Source organism: Spinacia oleracea, chromosome 2, assembly GCF_020520425.1.
Source record: "Spinacia oleracea cultivar Varoflay chromosome 2, BTI_SOV_V1, whole genome shotgun sequence".
NCBI classification, from domain to species: domain Eukaryota; kingdom Viridiplantae; phylum Streptophyta; class Magnoliopsida; order Caryophyllales; family Amaranthaceae; genus Spinacia; species Spinacia oleracea.
The window spans coordinates 7,700,004-7,727,700 of record NC_079488.1 but is presented as its reverse complement, the minus strand read 5'-3'; the positions used below and the strand labels follow the sequence as shown (position 1 = coordinate 7,727,700).

Genomic DNA, 27,697 nt, shown 5'->3' with positions numbered 1-27,697 from the left:
CTATTGAATAAACTAATACACACGAGGATACTCCTAAAGCTAGAAGGTTTATCTACGTACCCCGAGTTGTATGATATGGTTCACAAACTTGGCGTATCGGGAGGTGTTTCGTGTTCGTATTCGTGTTGAACATAAATGGGATTGGAATTCTTAGTAGTAACTTGGCTTGTTTTTAATTAAATTTATCGTGTTAACCTATTTAATTAAATATTTTGGAAACTTTTAATGACTAGCTATGGGACCACTTTCGATGAGATGTCCCGCGTGCTAATGTGAATAAATCGGGCGGGCATGCTCGATCGGGCACACTAAAATAGCTAACAATGACTATATTCTCCCGATTGGGCGATTTAACCTTTCAAATTTGATTTGTACTCGTGTCAGGTCGGGTCACTCTATCCGGTACTACAGGGTAAAGATCTTTTCTAAGTTATAATTCCAACGTGAAGTATAAAGTATAGGAATTTTAATTATTCCTTAAAATAATATATGGTATGATATTTATAAATATCACTAACATTAATAGAGGTATCATATGTATTTATACTGGGACGTATACCAAAATAAGTCACCCTCGAGTTTCCCACCCCTTATAGAATACGTACCCAAGTTACATGGTTACAAACTTGTCGTGTTGGGACGTGTTCGTATTCGTTTTGAATATAAATTAACGGGGATGGAAAATTTCAATAGTAATCCGACCCGTTTAATTAAATTTGTCATGTACGTTAACCCGTTTAATTAAACGTTTTGAAAATTCTTAACACTGACTCGCTTTTTTTGAATCTGATTTACATTGATAATAATCTTAATTAAAACTGGTAATTTTGTTGATTTGAGATCGATTCGAGATGCATGAGAAAGGGAGAAAATTAGAGAGAGGGATGAGTGTTTGTAAAGGTTTTGCACCATTTCACCAATGTTGAAAAGGTCCTAATTAATCCATCATAGATTTAAAAATAGAAAAGATTGAAGAAGTCCATAGAATAGTCGATTGAGGAAGGACATGAAAAGGTGATCTATAGCTACTCCCTTGGCTTCATGTACACTAATTAACTATGTTTAATATCTCTAATATATTAGAGATTATGATCTACTTAAACTTTTGTTCACACTTTATCAAAAGCTAAGGTATGAATAGGGGGTGTAAAAACCGGTACGAACCGGAAAAATGGATCGGACCAGAGACAATAGGTCTGGTTTTCGGGTCGAGAAACATTATTTTTCGGTTTTTGGTTCGGTCAGCCGGTCAGGTAAAAACTAAAAACCCTTCAAAACCAGGTCTTGGGCCAGGCCGATTTTTCCTTTAAAAAGTAATATAAACTATTTTAAAAGTAATTAATTTTCTCTTATGTTGTAAATATTACTTCTATATTGTGAGATATTTTATTTTAGCTTTCACAAAAAGGCCCTTAAACCGGTTTGGTCCGGGTTTTAGTAAAGGCGCTACTGAAATCTTTTTTAGGTCATGTAAGCTTCTAACAACCATGTTAGCAAGAGCTTTCGCTTGGTCCGGTCCGGGATTTGGATTCATTTTTCTGATCCCGTCGAAGTCGGGTCCAAGCATAACCGGATCGATCTACATATCTTGAATTATCGAAATTTTGGTATTCGATCCGGTCCGAATTTGTAAACACCCTAGGTAGGAACTATGACACGATACCATTAATCAATTAAACAAATGAAAAAGAAAATTCTTTAAAAAAGAAAAAAAAAAAAAGGTGAATTTAAGTAGACAAAAATAGTGCAACTATGCCTTCCTACCTTGACCCATTTCAAAATTCCTCTCTAAACAAAGACTTTGACCACTTTGACTTTTCTACTACTCCTTTCTATGGCTGCTCTCCCTCTATATATTTTTCTCTCTCATCCATCTTTCCAACTAATTAATCCTACTCCCCTTTTATTTCATTAATCTCAAAACAAAACAAAAACAATTTCATATTGAAGTTCTTTTGATCAAGAACTTTCAAAGTATTCCTTTTCACATAATTTTGAAAAGTTTTCAATGTGTTTTCATTTGTTGGGAAATCATTTTTACCTAAAATACAATAGTACTAGTGATTATTAATAATTAATCCCTTTATATTTCCCATTGTGAAAATATTGTGTATATTTTTCGCCAATCATTTATTTATTCACACTAGAAATTTATGTTTACAGAAGATCGCGAGCTAGTATACTTTTCAAAACATATCATCTCTTTCCATAGAATTTTCATTACCAAACATAAACCCACACTGCCCGGCCCGGCCCGGCCCCTTTATTAAGTAGTACAGGTAAGAAAGAGTATTCTTCAATTCTTTCCATAAATAGTTGTTTATAACAACGTACGACCTGCTGAAATTAAGTTTTCCTGCATATATATACATCACACAATTATGCAAAAACGTTGTACGTTGTTCTCACTCGGATGGACTCGGTATTCCGACTCGGTAATGGTGACCGAGTTAGCTATCTCCATAGTATAATGCACTCCTTTGCTGCCTCTTACGTGTGCCTTTGGTCCTACTCACCTGATCTCAAGTAAGTAACGTATATATATTCTTGCATAAGTTTCTGTTCTATTCACTTTATTTCCACTTATTTCAAGAAAGATAAGTTTTGAAAAGTTCAGATAAATTCATTTAAGATAAGTTTAGAAAAATGAAGGGTTTATCAACTATACTTTATAATTAACATAACTATTGACAAGTTCTAATAAATTCAGATAATTTCCAGAAAAATAAGTGAAATCAGTTGAATAGAACGCACCCTTTATTTTGTAGTTTTCGACATCAGTTTTTGTATATTGTCTGATCTGTTGTTAATTTGGATGGACAGTTTTTTGTACTGTGAAGAAGGACACTTCCTAGAAGAGGCGAGTTCTTCGACTAGAGGAGTATCGATTCCTCGACGACTCTTCGACGAGTACAAACTATCTGTTTTTCCTGTTGGGAATGAGTATGTTCATTGCTTCTTTTTCATCCAATACAGTTCAAGAACGTATACTAACTCCGTTTCTGAAAGTTCGATCTTTACTTCGTGGAATATATACATGTCCAAAGTATAAACGTTATTATGTATGATCTTGTTAGATTGATCTCGTTATCTACTTTCAAAATATCAACCTTTTATGATTTTTATGTAGTCTGTTGCAAATGAGTATGCTCATTGCTTCTTTTCATCCAATACAGTTCAAAATGTTATACTCTATTCCTGAAAGTTCTTTATGTCTTGTAATATGTGTTCAAAGTATAAACGTTATCACGTAAGATCTTGTCATATTGGTTTAAGTATATATATTTTCAGAATATCAACTTCTTATAATTTTTATGCAGTCTAGTCCCAGGACTTGCATTCAGAGACACAAACCCCTATTTAGAGCTGCAGGAGCTAGATCTTCAACGGCTCGCGACAATCGAATCACAGCGTCACTTCTACCAGGTAATGATCATAGAGTTCTATTAACACCAAACCGTGTAATGTAATAAATAAAATTTAAATATCAATGATGTTTTGGTCTAGTGGTCAAGACAGAGGGTCTGTGTACGATAGGTTTCAGGTCTCCCTTTATAGTTTAATTAAATAGTGTTAGTTAGTACGGAGTAACTGATTTCCTTAATGTTTTATACATATTGCAGGAAGCAAAGATTAAGGTTCGTTGTTGCAGGAATTAAATGGGATAATCACAGCTAGCATTATTTTCTGATGAACAATATGAACCTCAATTTGTGTTTTTTTCTTTTTTCTTTTTTTTTTTGGTACTGATCGAGCTTATGGAAGAACTTTGATTTAATGCATGCAGACTGCGGTATTCATAGGTTGCGAGCAAGGTGAGATTGAACTCGGCATGTCCAGTATACAACAAGTAAGTACTAGACCTGGTTATTGGACAGGGTAGTCCAATGGATATAGGGATAGGGTCAAGTTAATAGGGCTTTTATTGGGCAGGGCTCTTATTGGACAAGGCTTTTATTGGACAGGGTCATTATAGGGTCAAACTTATACTACAATTATTTTGAAAATTAAAATAGTAATGATACAAAAAATTACGTGTATAGCTTCGTATTTACTTGTACTTGCACATGGCTCTTTTGTTTTTCATTTTTCATTGCTCGTTTATTGACCCGCCCACTAATGACCCGCTATTGACCCGCGACCCGCTTTTGACCGGTCCATTATCGACCCGCTAAAAATGACCCTTTCAATACCCGACCCTCTTTTGACCCGCACCGACCCTGACCCGCCCCGCCCGATAACCAGGTGTAGTAAGTACACATAAAAAATAAAAATAAAATTTTAAAAAATACACAGGTGGTAGTAACTGAGTATCAGGACTTGTTCTCTTCACTTGATTTGGTCTAATTTTAGATCTGATTATTTTATGTGAATGCTTTTTGATTTTTCTGGTCTGTTCTAGTTTAATAAACAATAAGAATAAGGTGAAAAGAACAAAGCGAACACTACAAGAATTTAGGTCTTTTATGACAACCTAATAACGACGGGGATAACAACCCAACAAAGACGGGATCAACCGTCGCAAATGTCTTTTATGACGGGTTAACGACGGGCCCCTTTTATAACGGGTTCGCGACGGAAAATCTCGTCGTTAATCAACAATTATTGGCCTTTAGCGACGGAATTTCTCATCGTTAATAGTACAATTTCTGATAGTGCAAAGTCACCCTGCAGTTAATTCCTAAATGATTCTGGTTGAAAAACTTGTTGTATAAAAAATACTTGTTTTTTTGTAAAACTAGGCTACTTTACAATCTTACTATTCTTAATTACATGCATATGTATATGTGATATTTATGTGTATGACTTTTAGCTAATTAACATGTTGAATTTTGTTGTTGAAGAACTTGGAGAAGAAGATGCAAAACCTATTTCCATCAATGGATTTTCCGAGACCAACGATCGATCAACAAAGCAATTGCAAGCCATCACCTTCTTCATCGCAGTCCATGGATAGTCCTGAGTACACCTCACTCTTTTACAACTTCACTGGAGGCGGCTCTTCCACCTTCCATCTTCAACAACCTGAACATCCTGCTGCTATTAGGGAAACACAGTCGATCCCTACTGCTGTTACAATGACAGCAGCAACTACTAATGCTGCTATTAGGGAAACACAGTCGATCCCTGTTGTTGTTACCATGACAGCAACAACTACTAATGTTGCTATTAGGGAAACACAGTCGAGCCCTGCTACTACTACTGCATCTATTGGTGTCACACATCTTCATCATCACCCTTTGCTCCAAAACGTTCCTTTCCCTACTATAGAAACCACTGACGCTGCCTTAACGAAGGCGTATCTGGCAATCCTGTCATCTCCTTCTACATCTTCAACTGGTGGCGAGACAAGTTCTTGTCCTTATGGTTATCAAGTAAGGCGAAAGGCGAGCGCCTTTGGAAGTTTTCATCCTTCAGGTTCAGGTTCAGGTTCAGGTTCAGGTTCAGGTTCAGGGACGAGTTCGAGTTCGAGTCAGTTAAAGAGGTTTGATTTCAGAAGGCAGACGTTGTTGAAACGTGCCCTTGCTTTCTATAGAGAGATCAATTTTAGGAGGATACAAGAGCTTTCTTTGCAAGGGCCAAGCCGCCCTAGTAGCAATCAGTTGCACCATATGATATCTGAGAGGAAAAGGAGAGAGAAAATCAATGAGAGCTTCCAAGCTTTAAGATCCTTGCTCCCTCAAGGCACCAAGGTATGTGTTGCAACATACTACTCCTTTTCGGTTTTTCTTTTTAAATGCATCACTTGCATAGACACATAGTTTTAAGATACCCGTACAAAATTATTATTAAATGGTGTAAGTAGTCTGAAAAGTTGTTAATTTATATACTTATCAAGTAAAACAACAACGGAGACCATGATAGTGCATGATAGCATGTGATCGAGAGATAGTGGTGGTTTTTCTAATGGCAAAAAAAATACGGGGGGAGTAACAAGCTAGCTAGGCATGCACATTTTTCTTCTTATTTTAGTTCTTCTTCATAGTTCTTCTTCACTAATTTTCACTCGAAAACTCGCAACCATTCATCTTTCGGTTATTAAGGGCTACCCGTGTTCTATTTACCACTAAAATAAGTTCAGATAAGTGAAAACCAGGTCAATTAAATATATGCATCCTAAATTCCATGCATGTTTTGGTGCATAGGTTAAGTCTAGATGTTTAACAATATTGAAACATATGGACTATTAATGAATCAAGATTATCATAAATTTAAGCTTGTTAAATTAATTAAGAGCATTATTCATTAAGAGTTCAATATACTATAAATTAAAATCTTATCCTCCGTTTCATAATGATGTTGCAGTTTTTTATTTTTTATTTTTTACGTTTGTTAATACACATTTTATATAATTTTTATCTCTAATTATACAATATTAAAAAAAAATTATAATCTTTTTGATATTTTCAAAGTAATCATCGAGATGAATCAAACAAAATCCCGCGTGAATATGTTTTTTTCTTATACATTGGATAGAATTTAAAAGATTCTCTACAACAGTAAGTAATGTCAAAAATCTGAACTGCAGAAAGACAAAGCATCAGTGTTAAGAACAACAAAGGAGTATTTAAGCTCTTTAAAAGATCAACTCTCAGAGCTTAACAAAAGGAACCACCAACTCATGGAGGCACAACTCGCGACGAGGCGGCGAGTAACAACAACTACAAGTGGTGGTGTAGACGACGTCTCAACGAACAACGAAAGATTATCGGTCAAGGTTACACCGGCGGACTCATCAGAATCAACAACAACATCAGGAGCAAGAATGTTAGACTTACAAATAATATTGAGGACAGAAACTCAAGTCCCAGATTTGGTTATAAGAATATTAGAATTTCTTAAGCAAGTTAAAGAAGCAAGTATTATATCAATGGAAGCTCAAACTCATCAAGGTCAAGTTCCTACAAATTGGGTCACATTTAGACTGAAAATTGAGGTACGTACGTACTCATAATTGACGTTTATATTAACCTAAGGTTTTGTTTTTGTTTGCATGCATGCACTTTATTATTATTATAATGGAACATATATATATTTAGTGTTTAATTTATGTATCAAGTTGGCAGTATAATACAAATTGCACTTTTTTTGTAGTATATGGTTTGAATGTTTCTAGAAGTCTAGAATAGATGCCTCTATAATACTTCGTGCAATATAAGTAATATGAACACCCTTTTAAAGGGGTGTTTTGACCCTTATTGTATAATTGATGTACTTTATCAAATACCTATGTGAGAACTTGTTGCAAGTTGATGTAGTGGGTTAAATTTCTTTGTGTTGCAACTTTATTAATAATGTAAATCAAGATCCGACAAAGTGAAGAAAATAAAAATTATTTAGGGACAGAAAAAGCAATATACTAAGAGCAAGATTAGCGCTAGTCTAAGTAAAAGTATGAGTAAATTCTCATTGAGTATTAAGATAGTACCTCATACTCACTTAATACTCAATGAATAAAATTCTCATACTCACTCACTTAATACTCAATATATGAGTAAAATTCTCATTGAGTATTAAGTGAGTGAGTATGATAAAGTCTGAGCAAAAGTCTTGGAATATCAAGACTCTATTTCAGACGATTAAGCAGCAAACTCTATCTCAATTATTGTTTTTTTTTATTCTTTTCACAAGTCTTAAATGAGTATGAGGGGGTGAAGTGAAACTTTTTGGTAAATCTAAAATGGTCTTGATAAAAATCGGAGAAATTAAAAATTAATAAAAAGATGTGGAAATCTTACACTTATACTCCAGTAACGTTGCTCTAGCTAACACTACATTATAATCTACATAGTACTACGGAAGTAATTGTTAAAGGAGTTCGTTCCATTGTTATGTACTCCGTACATTATATGAATACAAAAGTCTAATCAACAAGTGTTTGTATTAGTCAGTAAGGGAGTTGTTCCAACTTAACCTACAAAAAATTGTACTATTAACGACGGGAAAAATCTCATCGCTAAAGGTCAATAATCGTTGATTAATAACGGGATTTTTGATCGCGAACCCGTCATAAAAGGGGGTCGTCGTTAATGAAAAATCTCATTGTTAACCCGTCATAAAAGACATTTGCGACGGTTGTTCCCGTCTTTGCTTGATTGTTAGCCCCGTCGTAAAAGGCTTTTACGACAGGATTTTTGACCCGTTGTAATTAGATTATCGTTAAAGATACAAATTCTTTTAGGATAAGATCCCGATTTTTGAGTGTTAAGTAGTAGAAACGTAACGACATTTTTGAGTGTTAGAAACCCAATTCGATTACAGAGTTGATTAATTACAGTCTGAATTATCGAGTGATATACCTTAAAAATTACAAATGTTGTTGATCGAAGTGTCAAGTTGGCAATATAATATGTACACAATAAAGTGCATTTAGAAGTCCGGAATAACAGCTTTCAACAATTTGAACACACTTATAATATACTTGTGGCAAGGTGTTAGTTGAAGGTGTGTTCTTTGATTTGCATACTAAACATTAATTAATATCTTAATTAATGTGTGTTTATTAAACTATGTGGTTGAATTGAACAAATCATTTTTACTTGACTTAGTCTTCAGAGGGGGCGGAGGAGGTCTAATTGCCTAGACTGAATTGAAGGAATTTTTTTGGATTAAGTTCACCTTTATCACTACAAGAAATTGTACCATTAACGACGGGAAATTCCGTCGCTAAAGGCGAATAATCGTTGATTAATGACGGGATTTTCTGTCGTGAACTCGTCATAAAAGGAGGCCGTCGTTAAGGTAGAATCCCGTCGTTAATCCGTCGTTAAGGTAAAATCCCGTCGTTAACCCGTCGTTAAGGTAAAATCCCGTCGTTAACCCGTCGTAAAAGACATTTGCGACGGTTGTTCCCGTCTTTGTTTGGTTATTAGCCCCGTCGCAAAAGGTTTTTGTGACGGGATTTTTGACCCGTCGTAATTAGGTTGTCATTAAAGATACAAATTCTTATAATGCATGTTCATAAAATGTCACTTCGTTCGTGCGGAATCGTTAATCAATGTATATTATGCAAGATGTTCGGTAAAACTAGTTGATATCGTTTTAAATTATATACAATTCGTGCATCATACACTTTGTAAGTCATGGGGTTGAGAAATGGTGTTATAATAGTCTATCTCTTTCACTCTTTCTCTCCCTTGACATGTTTCTTTAAAGGAACCAAACATGATTTTTTCCCACGAAGGCCTTGTTCTTTTCGCTGATCTAATTTTTCCATTTTATGTTATGGTCTGATTATTTTTTATGAGTATTAATTTTTTGGTTTTTTTGATTTAGTCTGGTCTGATTTTTCTGATCTAATCAAATAAGCAATAAGAATAAGGTGAAGAGAAACAGCTAACTTGTAATAATTAAACAGTATAATTTCATAAAATATTTGTACCCAAAATTTTCCATATTTTTTTAGTTAATTTCATTAGGTTTGACAAAGAATTACTATAAACGTCACTTACCCAATTTGTTACTCATTTCTCATTTCTCGATTTTTTAAAAAAATTACTACAAAAGTCTTGTATGGCTTCAATCTTGACACCAATTATGACCAGGGCCGGCGCTGGGGCGGTGCGACCGGGGCGACGGCACAGGGCCCCCCAAAAAAAGGGCCCCCAAAAATTGGATAAATGCGATTTAAGTTTATCTTAGTCTCATAGAATGGTTGACAGAGTGATGGTAAAGAACTAATGTGTTGTACACAAGGGGCAAGGGTATTAATTACACCTAGCCAAATTTAGAACGTTTCTATCTCTCCTCTTCCAACATCTATTTTGCCTCATTTCAATGCCATATATATGCTTCCATAGTTCTCTCAACATTAAATGTTTAATTTCTCAAATTCAAAACTCTAAATCAACAAACTCAATGTTTAATCTAAAATATACGAAGTTTAAATTTATTTTGTTCATTATATTCTATTTGAGAATATTTGAATTGTTATTCTAGTAATTTGAGAAATTTTATTTTATTTGAACTATGTCGTAAAGGCTAAATGGGTTCGCTCTGATATCAATTGACAATGACATTTTAAAAGAAAATGAAGTTGAAAGTTTTCGTAGATGAGTTTGTGTCAGAACATGAAAGAAGGTTATCTTTTTTAGTGAATATGTTGGTTACGGAGTATATAATGTTTAATTTATGTATGTATTGTAATTTGAAACATTATATATATCAAGTATTACGGTCAATAAAAAAAGGGCCCCAATTATATGAAATCGCACAGGGCCCCTATTTACATTGCCACGCACCTGATTATGACCGGAAACTATAGTTTTTGTCCTCTAATTCATGCATGTCATGTGATGTTTTCAATACTTGAATTAGTTGCATGGATTTGCAAATTTACTAATAGTTAACAAGATTACTTGTTTTTTGTAGGGAAACAAATGGGATGAATCTTCTTTCACTGAATCAATCCGAAGACTTCTTGCTGATTTGGTTTCTTGACATTATTGAGAATCACTTGTGCATTTGATTGATTGCTACATACATCAAAGTTTGTGTACCCGTTCAATACAAATTATCGGACAGAAGATTTTATACGATATACAAGTCACCATAAGCACACACATGTATCATGAATACGTTTGAATGCACCAGATATTCATTGTAATTTAACATGTAACAATTTTTTATTTTTTTAGGGGATGTAACAATCTTGTATTAGGAGCCCATTACCCTACTTACCCTGACTTCATCTGCGGAACGTGTGTCAACTATCCCTACTTCCGACCCATCAAACACACCCATAACTAGACCTGTCAAACGGGTCGGTCGGGTCGGGTTGTAAAAAATTATTTTCGGGTTCGGGTTGAATCGGGTCGGTCATTTTTGGGTTCGGGTTTACAAATGTTTGTTCAAGACCCAGAACTTTCGGGTTCGGGTCGACCCAACGGGTTGAGAGATTTTAAAACGCGCATTATATTTTCATTAATTTAGGTGATAAATATAGAAAGTATTAGCAGAAATTAACAAATTTTCCTACACAAGTTTATATTTAGTCAAATTCAACTATAAAATGACGTATAAGTATAAATAAAATTATATTACACACAACAACAGTAAAAACAACGTGCTTATTATGCTTAAATTTTCTCATAATCTCATTTTTTAGTATAAATACAATGATTTTCAATCGGTCGGGTCCAAAACGGGTTCGGTCGGGTTTTGACCCATTACTTTTCGGGTTGCTCGGGTTCGGATAAAATCGGGTTACGAGTCACAAAATCTTGTTCAGGACCCAGTATTTTCGGGTCGGGTTCGGGTCGATTTTCGGGTCGGGTCGATTTTTGACAGGTCTACCCATAACCCACCCTACCCGCCTCATTGGCCATCTATAGATGTTGTTGTCATGGTTGCTGCAATATCAACTTGGATCCACTGATTCGCTAATAAATTTTTAATTAAATTTTGTCTCTGATCAGATTTTTCTCTTTCATTGATGATTTATTGGGTTTTCTTTATTTTTCGACCAGACTACCAAACCGCCATTTCAGTTGGAGGTTTGTTTCTCTATGAAATCGCCAACTGGAATGGTTGTTTTATCTAAAAAAAAAACCACGGAAAAATAAGTTGTAAAGTGTTGGTGACGTGGACAGTCCAATTGGAATTTTTGAAAAGATTGGCATATTTCCGGAATTTTGACTTTTTTTTTTAATCAAATTAATTAATTCATAAAAATTCATACAACATTTACATAAAGATTTGAATCCAAATAAATACATAACAATCGAATCAAATAAAAACTTTCTTTCACCATAGCTACGATCGTTGTATATCAAAAAAATTGTACACCCTCTTTTATATCGTTGTGATTTATAGCCTTCTTTTACGAGGGGGTCTATAGATTCGTTGTAGCCGTGACAAATATGATTTCCGCCTAATTCGTCTGATTGTAGTCGAAAGATGACCTCATCTTCAATCCCGCACAAATCTTTACCAAAGAAACAATTTGAACTAAACTATACACACAAAACTTAGCTAGAATCAATCCCACCACAGGGGTACCTACTACAGTGAAAATATGTAGTTTTATACAAAAAAAACAAAACAAAATTAGAGAGAACGAGTTGAAAATAACCAAATTTCCAAAACATTTGGCTATAGTGACCCTTAAAAACCCTAATTTTGATAAACCCTAAAAGCTAAGAGAGAAGAGATAGAAGGCTAGGTTGTCCGGAATTTTGACATCATTTAACGTTTTTTACCGAAAATCGCTTGATTTTACTATGAATTCTCTTCCAGCATGTAAGTAGTGAACTCATTTCGTGTTTTCTATTCTACCAAATCTAACAAGATTCAACGTAAATATTATATACTTCAATTAACTAATTAAAGGGCCCATCCGATTGAAATATGAGTGTTGCCCAAATAGACTGGCAATTGGGTTTTGGGGGCGGGAAAATCCACCAAAGAAATCGAGTCAATTCAAACTTGAAAGAAAGATTGTTCAAACCTCGTTACTTTTCAGATTTAATTATTATGTCCACACAATTAAGTGACACAACCTCCCAAAGCGTTTTCCTTCTACGGTTGTTACAAGTCATCCACCAACTCATTGCTAACGTGGAACTTCAACATCTTACTCCCAAAGGGTAAATGAGTAGTTTACTACTCCCTCGTTACTCTTTGTTTGCCCAATTTCCTTTTACAGATTTTTATATAAAGCGATCTTAGTGTCTTCTAAGTTGAGTAATGAAATCAATTAGTCAAGCAATGGAATCAATTAGTTAAGTATTAAAACCAATAAGTTAAGCAATTGAACTAATTAGTTAAGCAATGGGACCTATTAGTTAAGAAACCAAAGCGGTCTTTTCGATAAGGCGATCTTACACGAATTATCTTTTCCTTTTTGGACTGACTCTTTAAGATTGCTACATACCTTGAAATTCCCACATGTTCTATCTATATTTCTTTTCTCGTAGGACAACTTTACTAACCTATGTGCACATTTATAATTCTTAATAAAATGAATTTTAACTATGGACAAACAAAAGGAGACGGATATATAGAGTACTTGTTAACCATTCCAACAACTTCCACTTTTGGGGAAGAAACAGACATATTTGACAATATTCGGATTTTAGAGGTAATGAACGAGTAGTTTACATTTAATTTTACTGGCATGAATTTAGTTCAAATCATAATTCGCTAGGTTTTGCATCCTCTAAATTTCTAAAATAACTCTACACGTATCAACCATTGAATGAAATGGCTCATATATTTTCTTTCCAAAATCTCCCTTATTTTTTCTCATCAATATCCAACTCCCGATTTATCCTTCTCATTAATACGAGCTATGATTTTAAAATGTATGGTTTAGATACAACTCTATTTTGTTGAGTTTTATTAAAACTCTAGAGGATCCGGACTCAATTGGCTATGAGTGATGTCATGCAATACTCCTATGTTTATCTAGCTGTTAGAAGAAAAAGAAAAAAAAAGAAATTTGGTTGAAGTTGAGTGAGTAGTATACTATTCGGGTAAATTGATACGAAGTACTCCCTCCGATCCTTATTGTTATTCTCATTTGAAATCTTAAAACTATTTACAAAGGAAATATTCTTTTAAATTATTATTAATATAAGGGGAAAAAAAAAGATCTTGTTTGATTTGTCTAAATGAGCACTTTAACAATATGAACATTTTATAATTTTTAATAACACGTCAATTACAGATATTAACGAAAACGCGCATTAGCAAAAGTGATAAAGTAAAATGAGAAGAGCATTTAGGAACAGAGGTAGTATTTGATTTGATAGGTATCTTGAGTGTAGAAACATCGGCCGGGTCACAACAACATTAATAAGTACGGAGAAAAAGCTTAGAAGTTCTCTATTTGAATTTTTCTAATTAAGGCCACCGTTAACCTTAACTGAAAAGCAAATCAAGGGGTCATTTGGTTCACATGGGGGTAAAGGAAATGGAATCAAGAAGGTAAAAGAAAGAGAATGGGAATAAATCCCTTTGATATAAAAAGTTGTTTGGGTTATTTTCATTCTAAACTCCTTATTACATCTCTTTCTTTCTGCTCCACTACATGAGACAGTCGCCTTCTTCTCTCGTCGCCTTCTTCTCTCGCCGCCTTTCCCATCTTCACCCTCGCAGCGCCGCCTCCTTCCCCATATTCACCCACGCGGCACGACCTTCCCCTTCTTCACCTTCGCGCCGCCTTCCCCTTCTTCACCATCGTGCCGCCTTCCCTTCTTCACCACCGCGGCACCGCCTTTCCCTTTATTTCTCTCTACTAATTTGAGGTTTTAATGGTCAAATTCGACCACATTCGACAGTCGAATTTGACGATTTAAAGCCACGATTAAAATAGAAAGGTAATATTTCATGGTTTCGGGTATTTGGACGGTGGGTGGAGTTTTTTTGGTGGGCGATGTGTGGCGGTTGGTGGTTGGGGTGGAGTTTCGGGCGACATCTAGTGTGACAAGGGTGGTTGTGTGGTGGTGAGGGGTGGTTGCGTGGTGGTGAGGGGTGGTATCAGGTGGGTGCGAGGTGGAGGGATAAGCAGCGGTGCGGCGAGGGAGAAGGTAGGTGGGTGGGTCGACAGTGAAGATGGTTCAAATGGTGGTGGTTGTGTTATAATGTTGGTCAATGGTGGTCAACGACTTTGGGTGGTGAGGGAGGAATGGGAGTTGAAATACCTGGGCGTGGGGCTACAATGTAGAGGATTTATGGGGTAAGTGAATCAGAAAGAAGGGTAAAGGGAATGACAAAACATGCTTAACAAACAACAACAAAGGGAATCATACTAGTTGATTCCCTTTCCCTTTGATGAAGTCCCCAAACCAAACGCCCCTAAAAGGCTAGCTAATTGAGGACAAAATGGATGTGCAAAAGTTGGTCCGCACCGAAAAAATGGACCGGACCGACCCAAACCGGACCGGCCGGACCGGACCGAAGGCAATCAATTCAGTCTCCGATTCAGGAAATATCAATTTTCGATCTTTGGTCCGGTCCGTTCAAAACCCGATTTTGGACTGGACCAATTTTCCTTACTAAAAATCTAAAATATCATATAAACTATTTAAAATTTTAATTCTCTGTTGTAAATATTACTATGTTGTGATATATATTATTTTAGCTTCCAAAAAAGGCTTTAGCATTGGTTTTTTATATATATTTTTTCTTTTTACCATACTTTTAGAAAAAATAAAAAACATATAGAAATAGGGCTACACCGGTCCAAACCGATCCGGTCCGATCCGGGTTTTGGACCGATTTTTCCGGTCCGGTCCAAGCATAATCGGTCGGTCTTCGGATCTTGATTATCAAATTTCGGTCTTCAGTCCGGTCTGGGTCGATTCGGATTTGGACCGATGAACAACCCTAATTGTACAAAAAATTGAGTTCATGTTACTACCATATACAATAAATTTATTGTACACCTACACATCTAGTGCGTGCAACTGTACAAGACTTTTTGCTGAAACGGTAGCAAAATGTACTAACTCACTAATATAGTCAAAAACTTTTTTGCCTCATAAAAATAAACATTAGATTTGACACCTTCTCAACCGAATAGTCGAATACTTGTCAAAAACTTACCAACTCTGTATTCCTGATTTGACTAGGTTGCATCCGTAAGCAGTTAAAACAGAAATAGAAGTATCGGAATACTTCAAAATTGGCAAACATTAGAGTCCCTTTCATTGTAACTTAAACCAAAGATACCTGGATCATCATTTATCAATCAGATTTCAACCTTTCCATCTCTCACCCAATCTATAGCTAAAATTCCAACCAAAGTGCACAAGTTTTCCTAATTATTTGTTGTAATAATCTATACAAAACTTCTACGTAGTACAACGATTGCCCTCAACAAAAATAACATTGGTTTCGAAATGCTACAACAAACATGTCTAATCTAACATCACAAACTTCAAATCTATAGTCGGATAGTGAGACTTTATTCTCTTTATTACCTTATTCTTATTGCTTATTAGATCAAACCAGAAAAATCAGACTAGATCAAATCAGATCAGACCAGAAAAAGCAAAAAAACACTCGTAGAAAACATTCAGATCAAACTAGACCATAAAAACTAGAGAAATCAGACGTGAGTCTGAGCTTTTTAGTTTCACACTACAGGTTAAGCAGTCTTACCAAATAAAACAGCAAAAGATGTCTTCCACAAAGAAGCATGCAATAATAAAAGGCGACAAGTATTTCCATTGAACTTTCATCCTGCCAAAAAAATTGTCAATGATGGTTAGTAGCTAATTTGGATAATACAACAAAAAGTAAAAGAAAAATACTTTTCTTGGGATCTAATGTTCACAGAATTTTCTTCACTGGGGTACCATTCAACATCAACAAACTCCACGATTCTGCCCACATTCACAGGCAGCAGGATTTAGAATTTCATCAATGACTAAAGTATATTTCATTATGTCCCCTAATAGTATTAATTAGGCCTTGTTCTCTTCACCTAATCTGATCTGATTTTTCTAATTTGTGGTCTGGTTTGGTCTGAATGTTTTTTGTGAGTGTTTTTTCTAGCAACAAGGTAGTAATTAGGCCTTGTTCTCTTCACCTGATGTGATCTGATCTGATTTTTCTTTGTTATGATCTAGTCTGAATGTTTTTTGTGAGTGCTTTTTCTGGTCTGGGTCTAATCTGGTCTGATTTTTCTAGCAATAAGAATAAGATAAAGAGAACAAAGCATTCATAGTTAATAGTAATCAAATTGAGTTCGGCAGATAAAATAGACTCCACACATCCACAGGCTTCAGAAAGGTGAAGTTAATGATGATTAATTCAGCCCCACAGTATAACACTGTAAGGAAAAACAGACCACAAGAAACTATTAACACTAATATCACCCCTTTCCAGCTCAATTATGGGACCCTGCTTAAATTCTTTTCTGCTATTTCACAAACTGGCTACAATTTCAAAGGTGACATGCTTTTCCAATCCTCAAATATTCTTCCTTCTTAATCTTTATCCTCCCCATCCTTCCAAGAGGCGGGATGGGGGAAGTTTCTGTCACACTCAAAGTTGTCCAAAAACAATGCATCAAAGAAACTACTAAGAAACAAGAATTTGTTGGGTGTACTATTTCACTAACCTCCTCTAATTTCAAAGATCTTCAATGTTGAAGGTGTGCAGAAACTTCAAATGACAGTGAACCTGCGCCCCATACGTCACTTTAGTTATCAAATCATACCAGTTACCCTCCACCGAATTACCTCTGTTGAATATCTGCTGTTGTCTTTTTTTCTCAACCAAATGAGTCCTGGATAGGAAGAATCCTGCATAGCAGCCTAGCAGTAGCAATATATCTCCGCAAGAACTTGTTCTGCTTGAAGAAACAATTTCAGAGAAAATTAAGACTTCAACCATTTGAATACATGATTAAAACGAAAACCCTATTGGCAAGCTAAGAGGAAAACAGCTTTTTAACAAAAATATTTAGCAAATAAACAATATTCAGGCTCAGAATTAATGGAGAAGATATAAAGCCTTTGTCAAAAAAACAAAGATCAAAGGGAGCAAGATTATAGATACTGATCTTATCGCATAGCGGTAAACTGTTCCCAACACATACAAAATAAATACTAGGATTTCAATGCCATCAAAACTACAAAGACATCCTATTAGCAGAAACTTTTCTAATAGATACTCATGATTATCAAGTGACGCCATATACCTGAAATAAGCTAAAAATGGTATGGTGATTGAAACCTTAATTGGAAAGCAGCCTGATATACACTAGATAGACATTTCCTACACATTCCAAGTAAAATGGTCTCATTACAGTGTCATACTCAATACACATGTTGATATCTGTAGACAACACAACGAGAAAGGCAAGAATCAGGACTTTTGGAATCTCAAAACCATAATTCCATTGGGATTCTGAATCTCCCATGTACGAGGAAACAATGTCTTAATTCCTACTCATTATTTGAGTGTTCAAACCAATAATGTGGAGTTCATTGTTGTTTTGAACAAGGTGAATAGTGATCCTGCACAAAGGGAACACACCCTTTAGCACAGCAAAGTCAACCCAATGAACCATACTCACTTTGGTTTGTGAAGGAATGAGAGACCAATCAACATTTTCTCATCTAATCTAAGAGAAGTTCAAACAGTCCAAGCTCAAATTTTGGTTTAGTATTTGTTAGCAGTGAGCTGTATTAGGACTGAGAACTAGATAAGCTTTGAAGAATGAAGTTTTTCCATATTAGGAGATTTATGGATAACCAACAACAGAAACAACAACAATGTCAAGGCTTTACTGCCAATAAGATGGGGGTCAGCTTCAACAAACCAAGATATATGCAATGGTCATCAATAAAGATCCTCTTATTCCATTCTTCATAATCCCAAATCCTCCAATTACCTTACCACTGCATGTTCTGGTTGATGTCTTACATTCCCAAAATGTAATTGATTTTCCTTATCTTATTACAATTTCAGTAGCCTTAGACTGAGTCTGTTCCTTAAAGGCTCGTGCAAGACTAGTAATCCATTTCTGAACCCCAGGCCCGTAACATCTACTCCTAACAATAAACTCCCTATTACATCTTTCTTAGGTTATGAACCTCAGAAATGCTTGAAGCATCCTAGATTCCTAGTTTAGTGTTCCAAACCTTGGATCTCTCCAACAGCGAAATTCTCATTTCTCAAAAAAATGGTTTCTGGTTTCTCCAACAACGTTGTACTTGATATAATTTTCATATAGGATAAATTGCACTTGGTGTGCATCGAACTTTTAGACAAGGGAAATGGGTTAAGCAGCCCATGAAGGTAAGACACAGAACCATGGCACAAAAGGAAGAACGCACAAACCCAAAGTTGCTTAAGAACTTTTTAGGCAGTAGGACTCTTCAAAAACCCCAAAGCATTTCATCTGACATATAAGTATCTATCAATTTGGTAATAAAGATATGAATTCCTGAAAATTCTCAACGAATATAAGAGCATCGATTGAATAAAAACTATTACATCATCCCCTCCCCTTCCTAGGCGAATCTCACACAAAGGAAAGATTAAACACTATTAAACTACCCCCTTCCGGCCTCCCCCTTCCCCCCTTCCCTCCCTGTGGAGCTCACAGAAAGGAGAAGGAAAGGGGACTTCGCCCATCTACACATTAAAGAAAGAGCTGATACACCTATTCAAGTAAGTGATAGACCCTATACTATATGATTTCAAATGACATGCCTAAAACTTTACACAGCTTCCTATAATCCTATCTCACACTAAGTACATATAAGTATCATTAACAGAACAGTCTTAACAGTTTTCCATGTACCATCTAAATATTTTGATATAGACCTGATTTCTTCATCATTGCTAACACTAAACAAAATGATATATAGACTGGTGAATAATTTCACATGCACGCTCACCCACAAAAATATGAAAGAAATGAAACTCCAGGTCATAAACGATAAAAAAAGCACATTTTTCTTTCATTATTAATCTGGTCCTTCCTCTTTTGCAATTACTTTTTGATTTTCTGATATGATAATATTATTATCCACGACCAAGACTGTGTTTGAGAAACCATTAGGTAGCCACGTAATAAATTGCCAAAGGAAATATTAAGGAATGGCGTAACAAAATAAGGAAAAAGGTGGTCATCCATGACGCATTAAAATGTTTAGACAATTATCTACTTGTGGACTTATTCAATGGTATGCCATCAAGCTAAGAAGATGAATGCAGTGTAATCTTATGATAAACAAAAGATAGAAACAGAGAAAGATAAATGCTATCTACCCGTGGATATGTGGAATGGTATGCCATCAGGACAAGAAGATTTTTTTTTTTTTGGTGTTAGCACCCGGTTCACCCTTAGGGTTAATCCGGATTCGGGGCGAGTTCTGGGTGGTTAGGTTCCAGTCCCCTCCCAATTGTTGTTGCGGGGGATCGAACACGGGTTCTCCCTACCAAGTTCAGCCCCAATCAGGACAAGAAGATGAATGCAATGTAATTTTATGATAAACATGAGGTCATAAAAGGAGAAAAATATATATACTAGAATACGAAGTATAAAAAAGATAGAATAAGAGGTTTTAGCATGGCATTCACACCAAATGTAGAGTCATACACTCATACCTCATATTGCAATGTCTTTCAAGAGAAAATATAATACTACAAGAAATCAGCATTTTCCTGCTTCACACCAACTCCAAATTCGTGACCTTGTTGAATCAGTACCTATCTTCTGTGAACAAACTTCAAGAATCGTGAACAAAACAATACCTCGCTATTTCAGCGAATACTTTCAAGCAGCACAACAGTTAATCCCAAATTCAAAACTACTAAACAAAACCAAAGCCCTTTGGGCTGCATGAATTAACAACCTATCTCGTGTAATTCAAGTTAGTAAAAATCCTAAATTGGCACTAGGAAAATTTGATACTCCTAACAGTCAGAATTTTTCTGATTAAGTTCTGCAGAGGCACAGGACAAGTATTTTTTTTCTGTTTATAGAGAGCAATGTTGATTAACATTTGAAAGGAAATCCTAAGATGCAAAATGATCTTTCGCACTTCTTGAAAATCAAGCTAGAATGTGGATGATGTTAATCACAATTTCCCTGCACCATACAGATACACATAAGATAAGCATACAACTTGGGAGAAGCTGGAGAACTCTTTGCCTGCATAACAATCTGATAAGAATAGGCAATGCACAATTCCTATTGACATAGTTTGAAAAATTATTTGTTTTCTTCATCTCCCTGCTTTTAATAACTATACATAAAAGAATCTCAGTGACAATGACCATGTGATCATATGTCAAACAAGTGATCTTCGTGCTCCTGCAAAGAAGAATAAAGTTTCCAGAGCTCCATTTTCCCAGAAAGAAGCACAACAAATTTCCAGGAGGCTCCGGATTATGAAATATCAGTCGCACTGGAAACACACTCCCACAAATCCTTTTTTGCCATAAATTTAGGAAAAGACCACAACACTTGCAAGTTTCTTACCTCTTAACCAGCAGCCACTGTATTCCTTTCATATGCCGAATTGCACAACAATGAAATGCTCACAAAGATAAGACACCGAAAGCTCGAGAAAACTCCAACAGCCAAAAAAAAGGATATGCATTAGCATAGCATTTAGCAGACATTTCAAAATGATACCAACATATACCTCCAGGCCTGTCATCCGCTAGGGTAAGAAAACAGATCTCTTCAAAACAAAATATAAGATTCTGCATTGACAAGTTATTAATTCACGTAAGAGCTGCATATATGAAATATTTCCAAGTAAGGTTTTGTTTTGTCCACCTTACTTCCACTTGTTTCATGAAAAAAAAAGTTCATATAAGATAAGTTCAAGAAAAATAAGGGGTACCCAAGTATAATCTACAAGTGTACAACTAAAATAAGTTTTGATAAATTCTAATAAGTTCAGTTAAGTTCAAATAAGATAAGGTTAGGAAACATAAGTGAAAATAGGTGAATAGAACGCACCCCAAATCACATTATTGTACAATCAAGAAGAAAAAAGACCATCGAGGCGCTATAACCATGCAATGCACCCAAGTAATCTCAGAAGGGATTAACAGAAAAAGAAAAAAAAATAGAAGAGAGATAAATACCAAAGCAAAGCAGGAAATATTAGAAGACAAGACATGAAATAGATTGATAGCAATATCAAGAGATAAAAACTTCTGATTTCAAATTTCAATAGAGGAAATGGAAACTCCATACTTTTACAAAGAGGAATATGCATCTACGGGGAAAAAAAAAGTAAAGTAGATGTCGTAGTTACATGAGGAAACATTAAAACATACATTCAAAGGGGATGTTGAGGAGACCTGTAATGAAAACCGAAGAGAAAATTAAGCACGTCTTTTGCTCAAACGCCAAGAGTTAGGCTCATGATATCTGTCATAAAGTGGCTCAATACGTTCTTGCCGCTTCCGCTTGCTCATTTTTGTGGGATCTGACACTTTGAAGAATCTAGGAGCCAATTCAACAAGCCACTTTGGATCTACAACAGTCACCTCTCTCATATACTCTTTTGTGGTCATAACCAATTCATGGTAAATCACCCAATCTGGTTGTCTCTGAAATAATGCACTGCTAGGGTGGATGTAAACAGGCTGATTTTCAACCAGGGTTCTATAACCTTCTTGCGGATCTTTCCTGGCTGCATGAAAGAAAAATCCAGCAGCTATTGCTTTCCTTATTTTGGTGAAGTTCTTCCCAGCACTCACAACATCCAATTTATACCTGAAAAGAGGAATTCAGAGTGTTATAGTACAAGTTATTGGACATAAAAGTATTGAATTTTATCAGTAGGCACCAAATCCAAAAATCTGAACTACCAACACAAGAATCATAAAATTTAAAAAAAAATAAAGACACGATAACTAATCCAAAAGAGAGAGAGAAACCACAGTTAAAAACAATTAATTAAACTGAATATTTAAAAATCACAACAGAAAAATTTGATCCGAAAGTATGGAACCTTTACAGGCTGTAATTGAAACAAATTCAATTTTTCCAAATTCACATTACATTCTCTGAACTAATTATAAATTGTATTTTCAGTTTTTTTAATTACTGACTGCGAATAAATTATAACATTAAATTCAATATGGGAAAAGAAGATACTAGGTCAAGAACTATGCCATTCCATTCTAAGATAATCCCCCACAAAGGGCACGAACCCTCCACGTGACGAAAAATATTCTTAATTCCATCATCCAAAGCATGAAAGATTTTTTCTTTCACACAATATGTTTGTTGATGATGTATAATGATTTAGTAGAGATGACGAAAAAACTATATGATTCTTTTTAAGAAATTCAGACTTTTCAGAGCATGATGGATTGGTGGGTCAATTAAGAACGCTCAAGCATCTCAAAATCAAAAATACTCCGTATACTTTAAGGGTTTTCCTGAAAATGTAGAAGGCATTGTCATTATCTAGGGCGCTCTCATGTGAAGGCATACTGAGAGTCTGAGACAAGAAAGACCTACAATGTTTTCAGTGCAAACATAGTGGGCCCAGTTATTTATCAAAGATGCTTGATTTTTTATTTATTTTTTCAACAAGTAAAAAGAGATTCACTAAAAAGACACCAAGGAGGTGTCACCATGATTTGTATAAAAGGAAGGAGAAGGTCAAAAAACGCATGCCCTCGAGCAGTCGAGCTACTATGAAGCAATGTATCTTCATATCATGCAATGTCAAATACCACTTGACTCACAGAGTTACAGTGCCACAAGTAAAAGAGCTTGGTTACAAGAGAAAGGTTTTGACACCTAAAGGTAGTCTAGTTTTTCAATTTGTAAATTTCGAACCTTGTAGCAGCAAGTAAGTCAGTTTTAGAATTTGCAGGTGAAACAGATATATGACCCCCTAAAATCTGAATTTGTAATTACTCATCAATGCTGTGAGTACAGCTATGGGATGGCAAACTTAAATTTAACCAAACAGATGCAACGATTAATGCATACTACAATTCAACATATACTACCTACATTATCTAATGGAAATATTAACTGAACATATACTCCTTTCTACTTTTTCGTTTTTTCCCTACCCGTTCATCTGATACTGCTATACATTTTACGAATGAAAATGTCATAAAAAATTGTGTGACTGTATGACTGTATGACTGTATGAGTATGAATGAAGTGAATATAAAAATATAAGTTAGGATGACATACTTGTCCATAATACTGAGAAGTTGTTTCCTGACGTCTTGTGCCCTCCGCAAAGAACGAGACTGGATAAAATTTTCAAAGCACCATGGTCCAGAAAAGTTTTTAGCTTTCCAGGCCTCATAGACAGCAAGCAGCGTCAAATGATCACCCTCGGGCTGGAAAAACTTAGCCCTCTTCTGATCTGCCTGTGCTTGTTTCTCCCTAGGTCTGTAGAATACATTGCCAGTTGTAATCATTGCAATTATAGTCAAAATCTCATCACTGCACCCAAGGTCCACACTGGCCAAAAGCATCTTAGACAATGGTGGTTCCATGGGGAACTCTGCCATCTTCCTACCCAATTTGGTCAGAAGGCCCTCCTCATCCAAAGCTCCCAGACTATACAGTTGCTCCATGGCAGAAATCAGAGCTTGCGGAGAAGGTGGATCCATAAAATCAAAGCACAGCAGATCATTAATTCCCATAGCTTTCATAGTCAATGTAGTCATCCCAAGATTAATTCTCTGAATCTCCGGAATTGAGGTGGGAGACATTTCATTCCGATATGCGCTCTCTGTATAAAGACGGTAGCATTTTCCAGGCCCAGTACGCCCAGCACGACCTGCTCGCTGCTTGGCTGATGCTTGTGAAATTGGGGTTATAATTAGAGAATCAAGCCCTTGTTTTGGATTATACACATTTTGCTTTGCAAATCCAGGGTCAATCACATAAAATATACCATCAATGGTCAAAGAAGCTTCAGCAATATTCGTAGCCACAACTACTTTTCTCTTTCCAGGAGGAGCAGGGTCAAAGATCCTAGATTGCATTTCACTAGGAAGGGCACTGTAAACTGGGAGAATTATCAGTTCAGGAACATTTTTGCCAAGGGCTTTCATTCTATCAAAGAGACACTGGCACGCGAAATCAATTTCCTCCTGTCCAGTCAAGAAAAGGAGAACATCACCTTCCGGTTCTGTCAAGTGAATCTGTAGCACCGTGATTAAAGCAGCATCTAAGTAATCAGTCTCAGGTTGCTTGGTATACAATATCTCCACAGGAAAGGTTCTGCCAGGAATCGTGAAGATATTACAGTTAAAGAAATACCCCGAAAATTTCTCCGCATCCAGTGTAGCAGAAGTGACAATCAAACGAAGATCGGGCCTCCGATTAATGAGCTGTTTCAGCAACCCAAAAAGGACATCTGTATGTATTGTTCTCTCGTGTGCTTCATCAAGCATGACAACTGAATATTGACTAAGATTCTCATCAATCAGAATCTCCCTAAGAAGCATACCATCTGTCATATATTTAATCACAGTATCAGGACCAGTACAATCTTCAAAACGGATAGCATATCCAACTTCCTCCCCTAATCGACAACCGAATTCCTCAGCAACCCTCTTGGCCACAGACATTGCAGCCACTCTACGAGGCTGGGTACACCCAATTTTTCCTTTAGTGGTGTAACCTGCCTCTGCAAGATACTGAGTTACTTGGGTTGTTTTTCCAGATCCAGTCTCACCAATCACAACCAGAACCTGATTATCATGCACAGCCTGAATCAGCTCCTTCTTTAATTTGTAGATGGGCAAACTCTTCCTTTGCTCCTGGATTGACAGCTTAGATTTCTGACCAAATCCAACAGTCTTACCAATAGCTTCCTTCTTCCATTCTGGCATGTCATATGCTGATAAGCCAACACCTCTCAATTCCTGTGCAAGATGTCTCTCCCCAGTCTCCGGCATTGGATCTTCCCAAGGACGATTAAGATCCTTTGGAATCGAATCAAGCATTGTCCTCTGTTGTTGCTCTCGAACTTCTCTTCTTTCCTTTATAAGAGCAGACTGGAGAGCGGCTGCACGACTCAAGGAGCCCTCTGGATTCTTAAAGATCTTAACAGGTGACATGTCAGCAGAGTATCGTGTCTGCCCCTGTAGAAAAGCAGGTTCATCTTCATTTAATTCTACCTCAAGCTCTTCCTCTGCACCTTCTTCTTGATAAAGCATCCCATCACCTTCATCATCAAAGCTGGGAAACTCCTTCACACTAAGAACCCCTGACGCAATCAGCTGCTTCGTCTCCCACTTTTCTGGCGAACTCATACGCTTCAATGGGCGACGTGAAGAACTAGACACAGTCTCCTCCACTATTGGAATCCCCGAAAAACCAATCCTAGTGGTTGTTCCAATACCACCACTACTCGGATTTACCCTTAAAGTAGTATCATCCTGTGAACTTTTCTTCTTCTTCAATGGGAGCAAATCCTTTCCACTATCTTGATCCACATCCTTCATTGAGAAACTCAACTTCTGCCCCGATACTGATATCACCTTCACATAAACATCTTGACCCCTCTTCACAACATCTTTAGGATCCGCAATTCGCCTATTTGCAATCTCAGAAACATGAACCAACCCTTCCTTTCCCCTAAAATCTTGTAATTGAACAAAACAACCCATCGACATAACTTTCGAAACTTTTCCCTTGTAAACCCTAGTCAACAACTCAATTTCATCAGATTGCTGCTGCTTCTCATTCCTCTTCTGGTAATTATCACCTCCCCTTCTAACCTCCTCCTCAACATCATCACCATCTTCATACCTATCCCTCCTTCGTCGATCCTCCACCACACGATCTTCCTTCACTCTTCGGTCATCATACCGATCATCATCTCTTTCTCTATACCTATCAGAGTTATCATACCTTCCTCTTCTACCTGCATCTCCCTCTCTATCCCTATCCCCATCCCTACCACCCTCTCTATCCCTATGCCTATCCCCATCCCTCCCACCCTCTCTATCCCTATGCCTATCCCTGCCGCCCTCTCTATCCCTATCCCTACCCCTATCCCTGTCTCTATCCTTACCGCGGCGATCCCGACTCGGACCACCCTCATCGCCCCCGTTTTTCTCCTCCTTCCTCCGCCGTTCCTCTGCCTCCGCCGCAATCTCTCTCTCCAACTCCTTAACCCTAGCTTTCCCATCAGCAATCGACAACCCGGCAAAATTGGAACCATTATTCCCATCACCACCCTCGTTTTTAGGTTTCGGGGGTAAAATAGCATGAATAATTGTCAACAAAGTTTTAACAAAGTAATCAGGCATTTCAGCACCGTTTTTCTTCAAATCGGCATCGAATTCATCGACTGTCTCGCACTTATGGCCGAGGTCAGTGATGAATTCGGCGAGAACTTTGTCGCCGACTCCGACATGAGTTTCAAGTTCGGAGCATACCTTTGAAACGAGGGAGAGATATTCCAATTTCTTCAGTCCGTCGCCTTTGCTTTCCTCAACTGCCGCCATTGTTGCTGCTTCAAGAATCGATTTTCATCGACGGTCTCGCACTTTGTTGGTGGGATTTCGAAAGTGAAAATTGAAAACCCTTGTCAATTTTTTAAGGTTTTGTAACTTTTTTTTTTAAGGTTTTGTAACTCGTTGAACACAAATTCTTATTTATAATGGGTGTACAATAAATATTGTATACCGGATTAAAATTATCTTAAGATCTTAAAAGTTAAACGTAAAAGTTATCTATTTTAATTTTAGTGATAAAAATTTTCATTTTAGTAAAACTTAATAACTAATAATATATAAAATTAATCATTTAGCCCTTTAAAATATTTATCTATCAATTTTTTTTTACTAATATAAAAGTTAATCAAAACTAGGTTAAAGTTACAAAAAAAAAAGGGTTAAAGTTATCTTGGTGTATAATAAACTAGATTTTAGCCCGTGCGATGCACAAATTCTACTAAATTGTTGTTTAAATATAACTCCTATATACCAATTTTATATATTAGATTAGATTAGTTTTTGATTTTGCATTGAATTTTATTTTAGATTTATTTTTATTAATTATGAGAGTGTTTGTTTTTGGATGAAATTGTATATGCGTAATATTAATAAATAATTAATGAAAATATCTACGTGACACTTAATTATTTATCTATGTGGTACTCGACTATTTTAATTCAAAATTAATTTTGAAATCTTATTTTTCATTGGCCGAAACCATTAGATTTCCTACGTGGCGCTATAATATTGGATTACTATTTGATTTTAAATTGAA

General features: G+C 36.1%; 2 protein-coding genes across 3 annotated transcripts; one reads left to right on the top strand and one right to left on the bottom strand.

Annotated features, from left to right (window-relative positions):
• Window positions 1-1,911: 1,911 nt before the first annotated feature.
• LOC110805221 (putative transcription factor bHLH041) lies at window positions 1,912-10,869 on the top strand. 2 transcript variants are annotated; one of them, XM_022010828.2, is made up of 8 exons: window positions 1,912-2,526; window positions 2,824-2,943; window positions 3,321-3,426; window positions 3,624-3,638; window positions 3,788-3,850; window positions 4,845-5,693; window positions 6,530-6,937; window positions 10,372-10,867. In XM_022010828.2, the coding sequence occupies exons 1-8, from the start codon at window positions 2,414-2,416 to the stop codon at window positions 10,438-10,440; spliced, it is 1,743 nt and encodes a 580-aa protein (XP_021866520.1). In that variant the 5' UTR covers window positions 1,912-2,413; the 3' UTR covers window positions 10,441-10,867. The 2 variants fall into 2 exon arrangements, with proteins under 2 accessions (XP_021866520.1, XP_056692425.1); XM_056836447.1 differs by having other exon boundaries at window positions 2,506-2,526; window positions 3,326-3,426; window positions 10,372-10,869.
• A 10,753-nt stretch (window positions 10,870-21,622) lies between these two features.
• Window positions 21,623-27,048, bottom strand: LOC110805228 (probable pre-mRNA-splicing factor ATP-dependent RNA helicase DEAH5). The gene is made up of 2 exons (XM_022010834.2): window positions 23,651-27,048; window positions 21,623-22,204 (listed from the first exon to the last, which is right to left on the bottom strand). Exons 1-2 carry the CDS (start codon window positions 26,929-26,931, stop codon window positions 21,811-21,813), a joined length of 3,675 nt encoding a protein of 1,224 aa, XP_021866526.1. The 5' UTR covers window positions 26,932-27,048; the 3' UTR covers window positions 21,623-21,810.
• Window positions 27,049-27,697: the final 649 nt, after the last annotated feature.

What these genes read in the sequence shown, in the direction of transcription:
- LOC110805221 (XM_022010828.2), top strand. Translation starts at nt 2,414, where the DNA reads ATGGACTCGGTATTCCGACTCGGTAATGGTGACCGAGTTAGCTATCTC. An exon ending in TCCTACTCACCTGATCTCAA is followed by an intron (nt 2,527 to 2,823) that starts GTAAGTAACGTA and finishes TTGGATGGACAG; the next exon opens with TTTTTTGTACTGTGAAGAAG. An exon ending in GCATGTCCAGTATACAACAA is followed by an intron (nt 3,851 to 4,844) that starts GTAAGTACTAGA and finishes TTGTTGTTGAAG; the next exon opens with AACTTGGAGAAGAAGATGCA.
- LOC110805228 (XM_022010834.2), bottom strand. Translation starts at nt 26,931, where the DNA reads ATGGCGGCAGTTGAGGAAAGCAAAGGCGACGGACTGAAGAAATTGGAA. An exon ending in CTTCTCAGTATTATGGACAA is followed by an intron (nt 22,205 to 23,650) that starts GTATGTCATCCT and finishes TCCTCTTTTCAG; the next exon opens with GTATAAATTGGATGTTGTGA.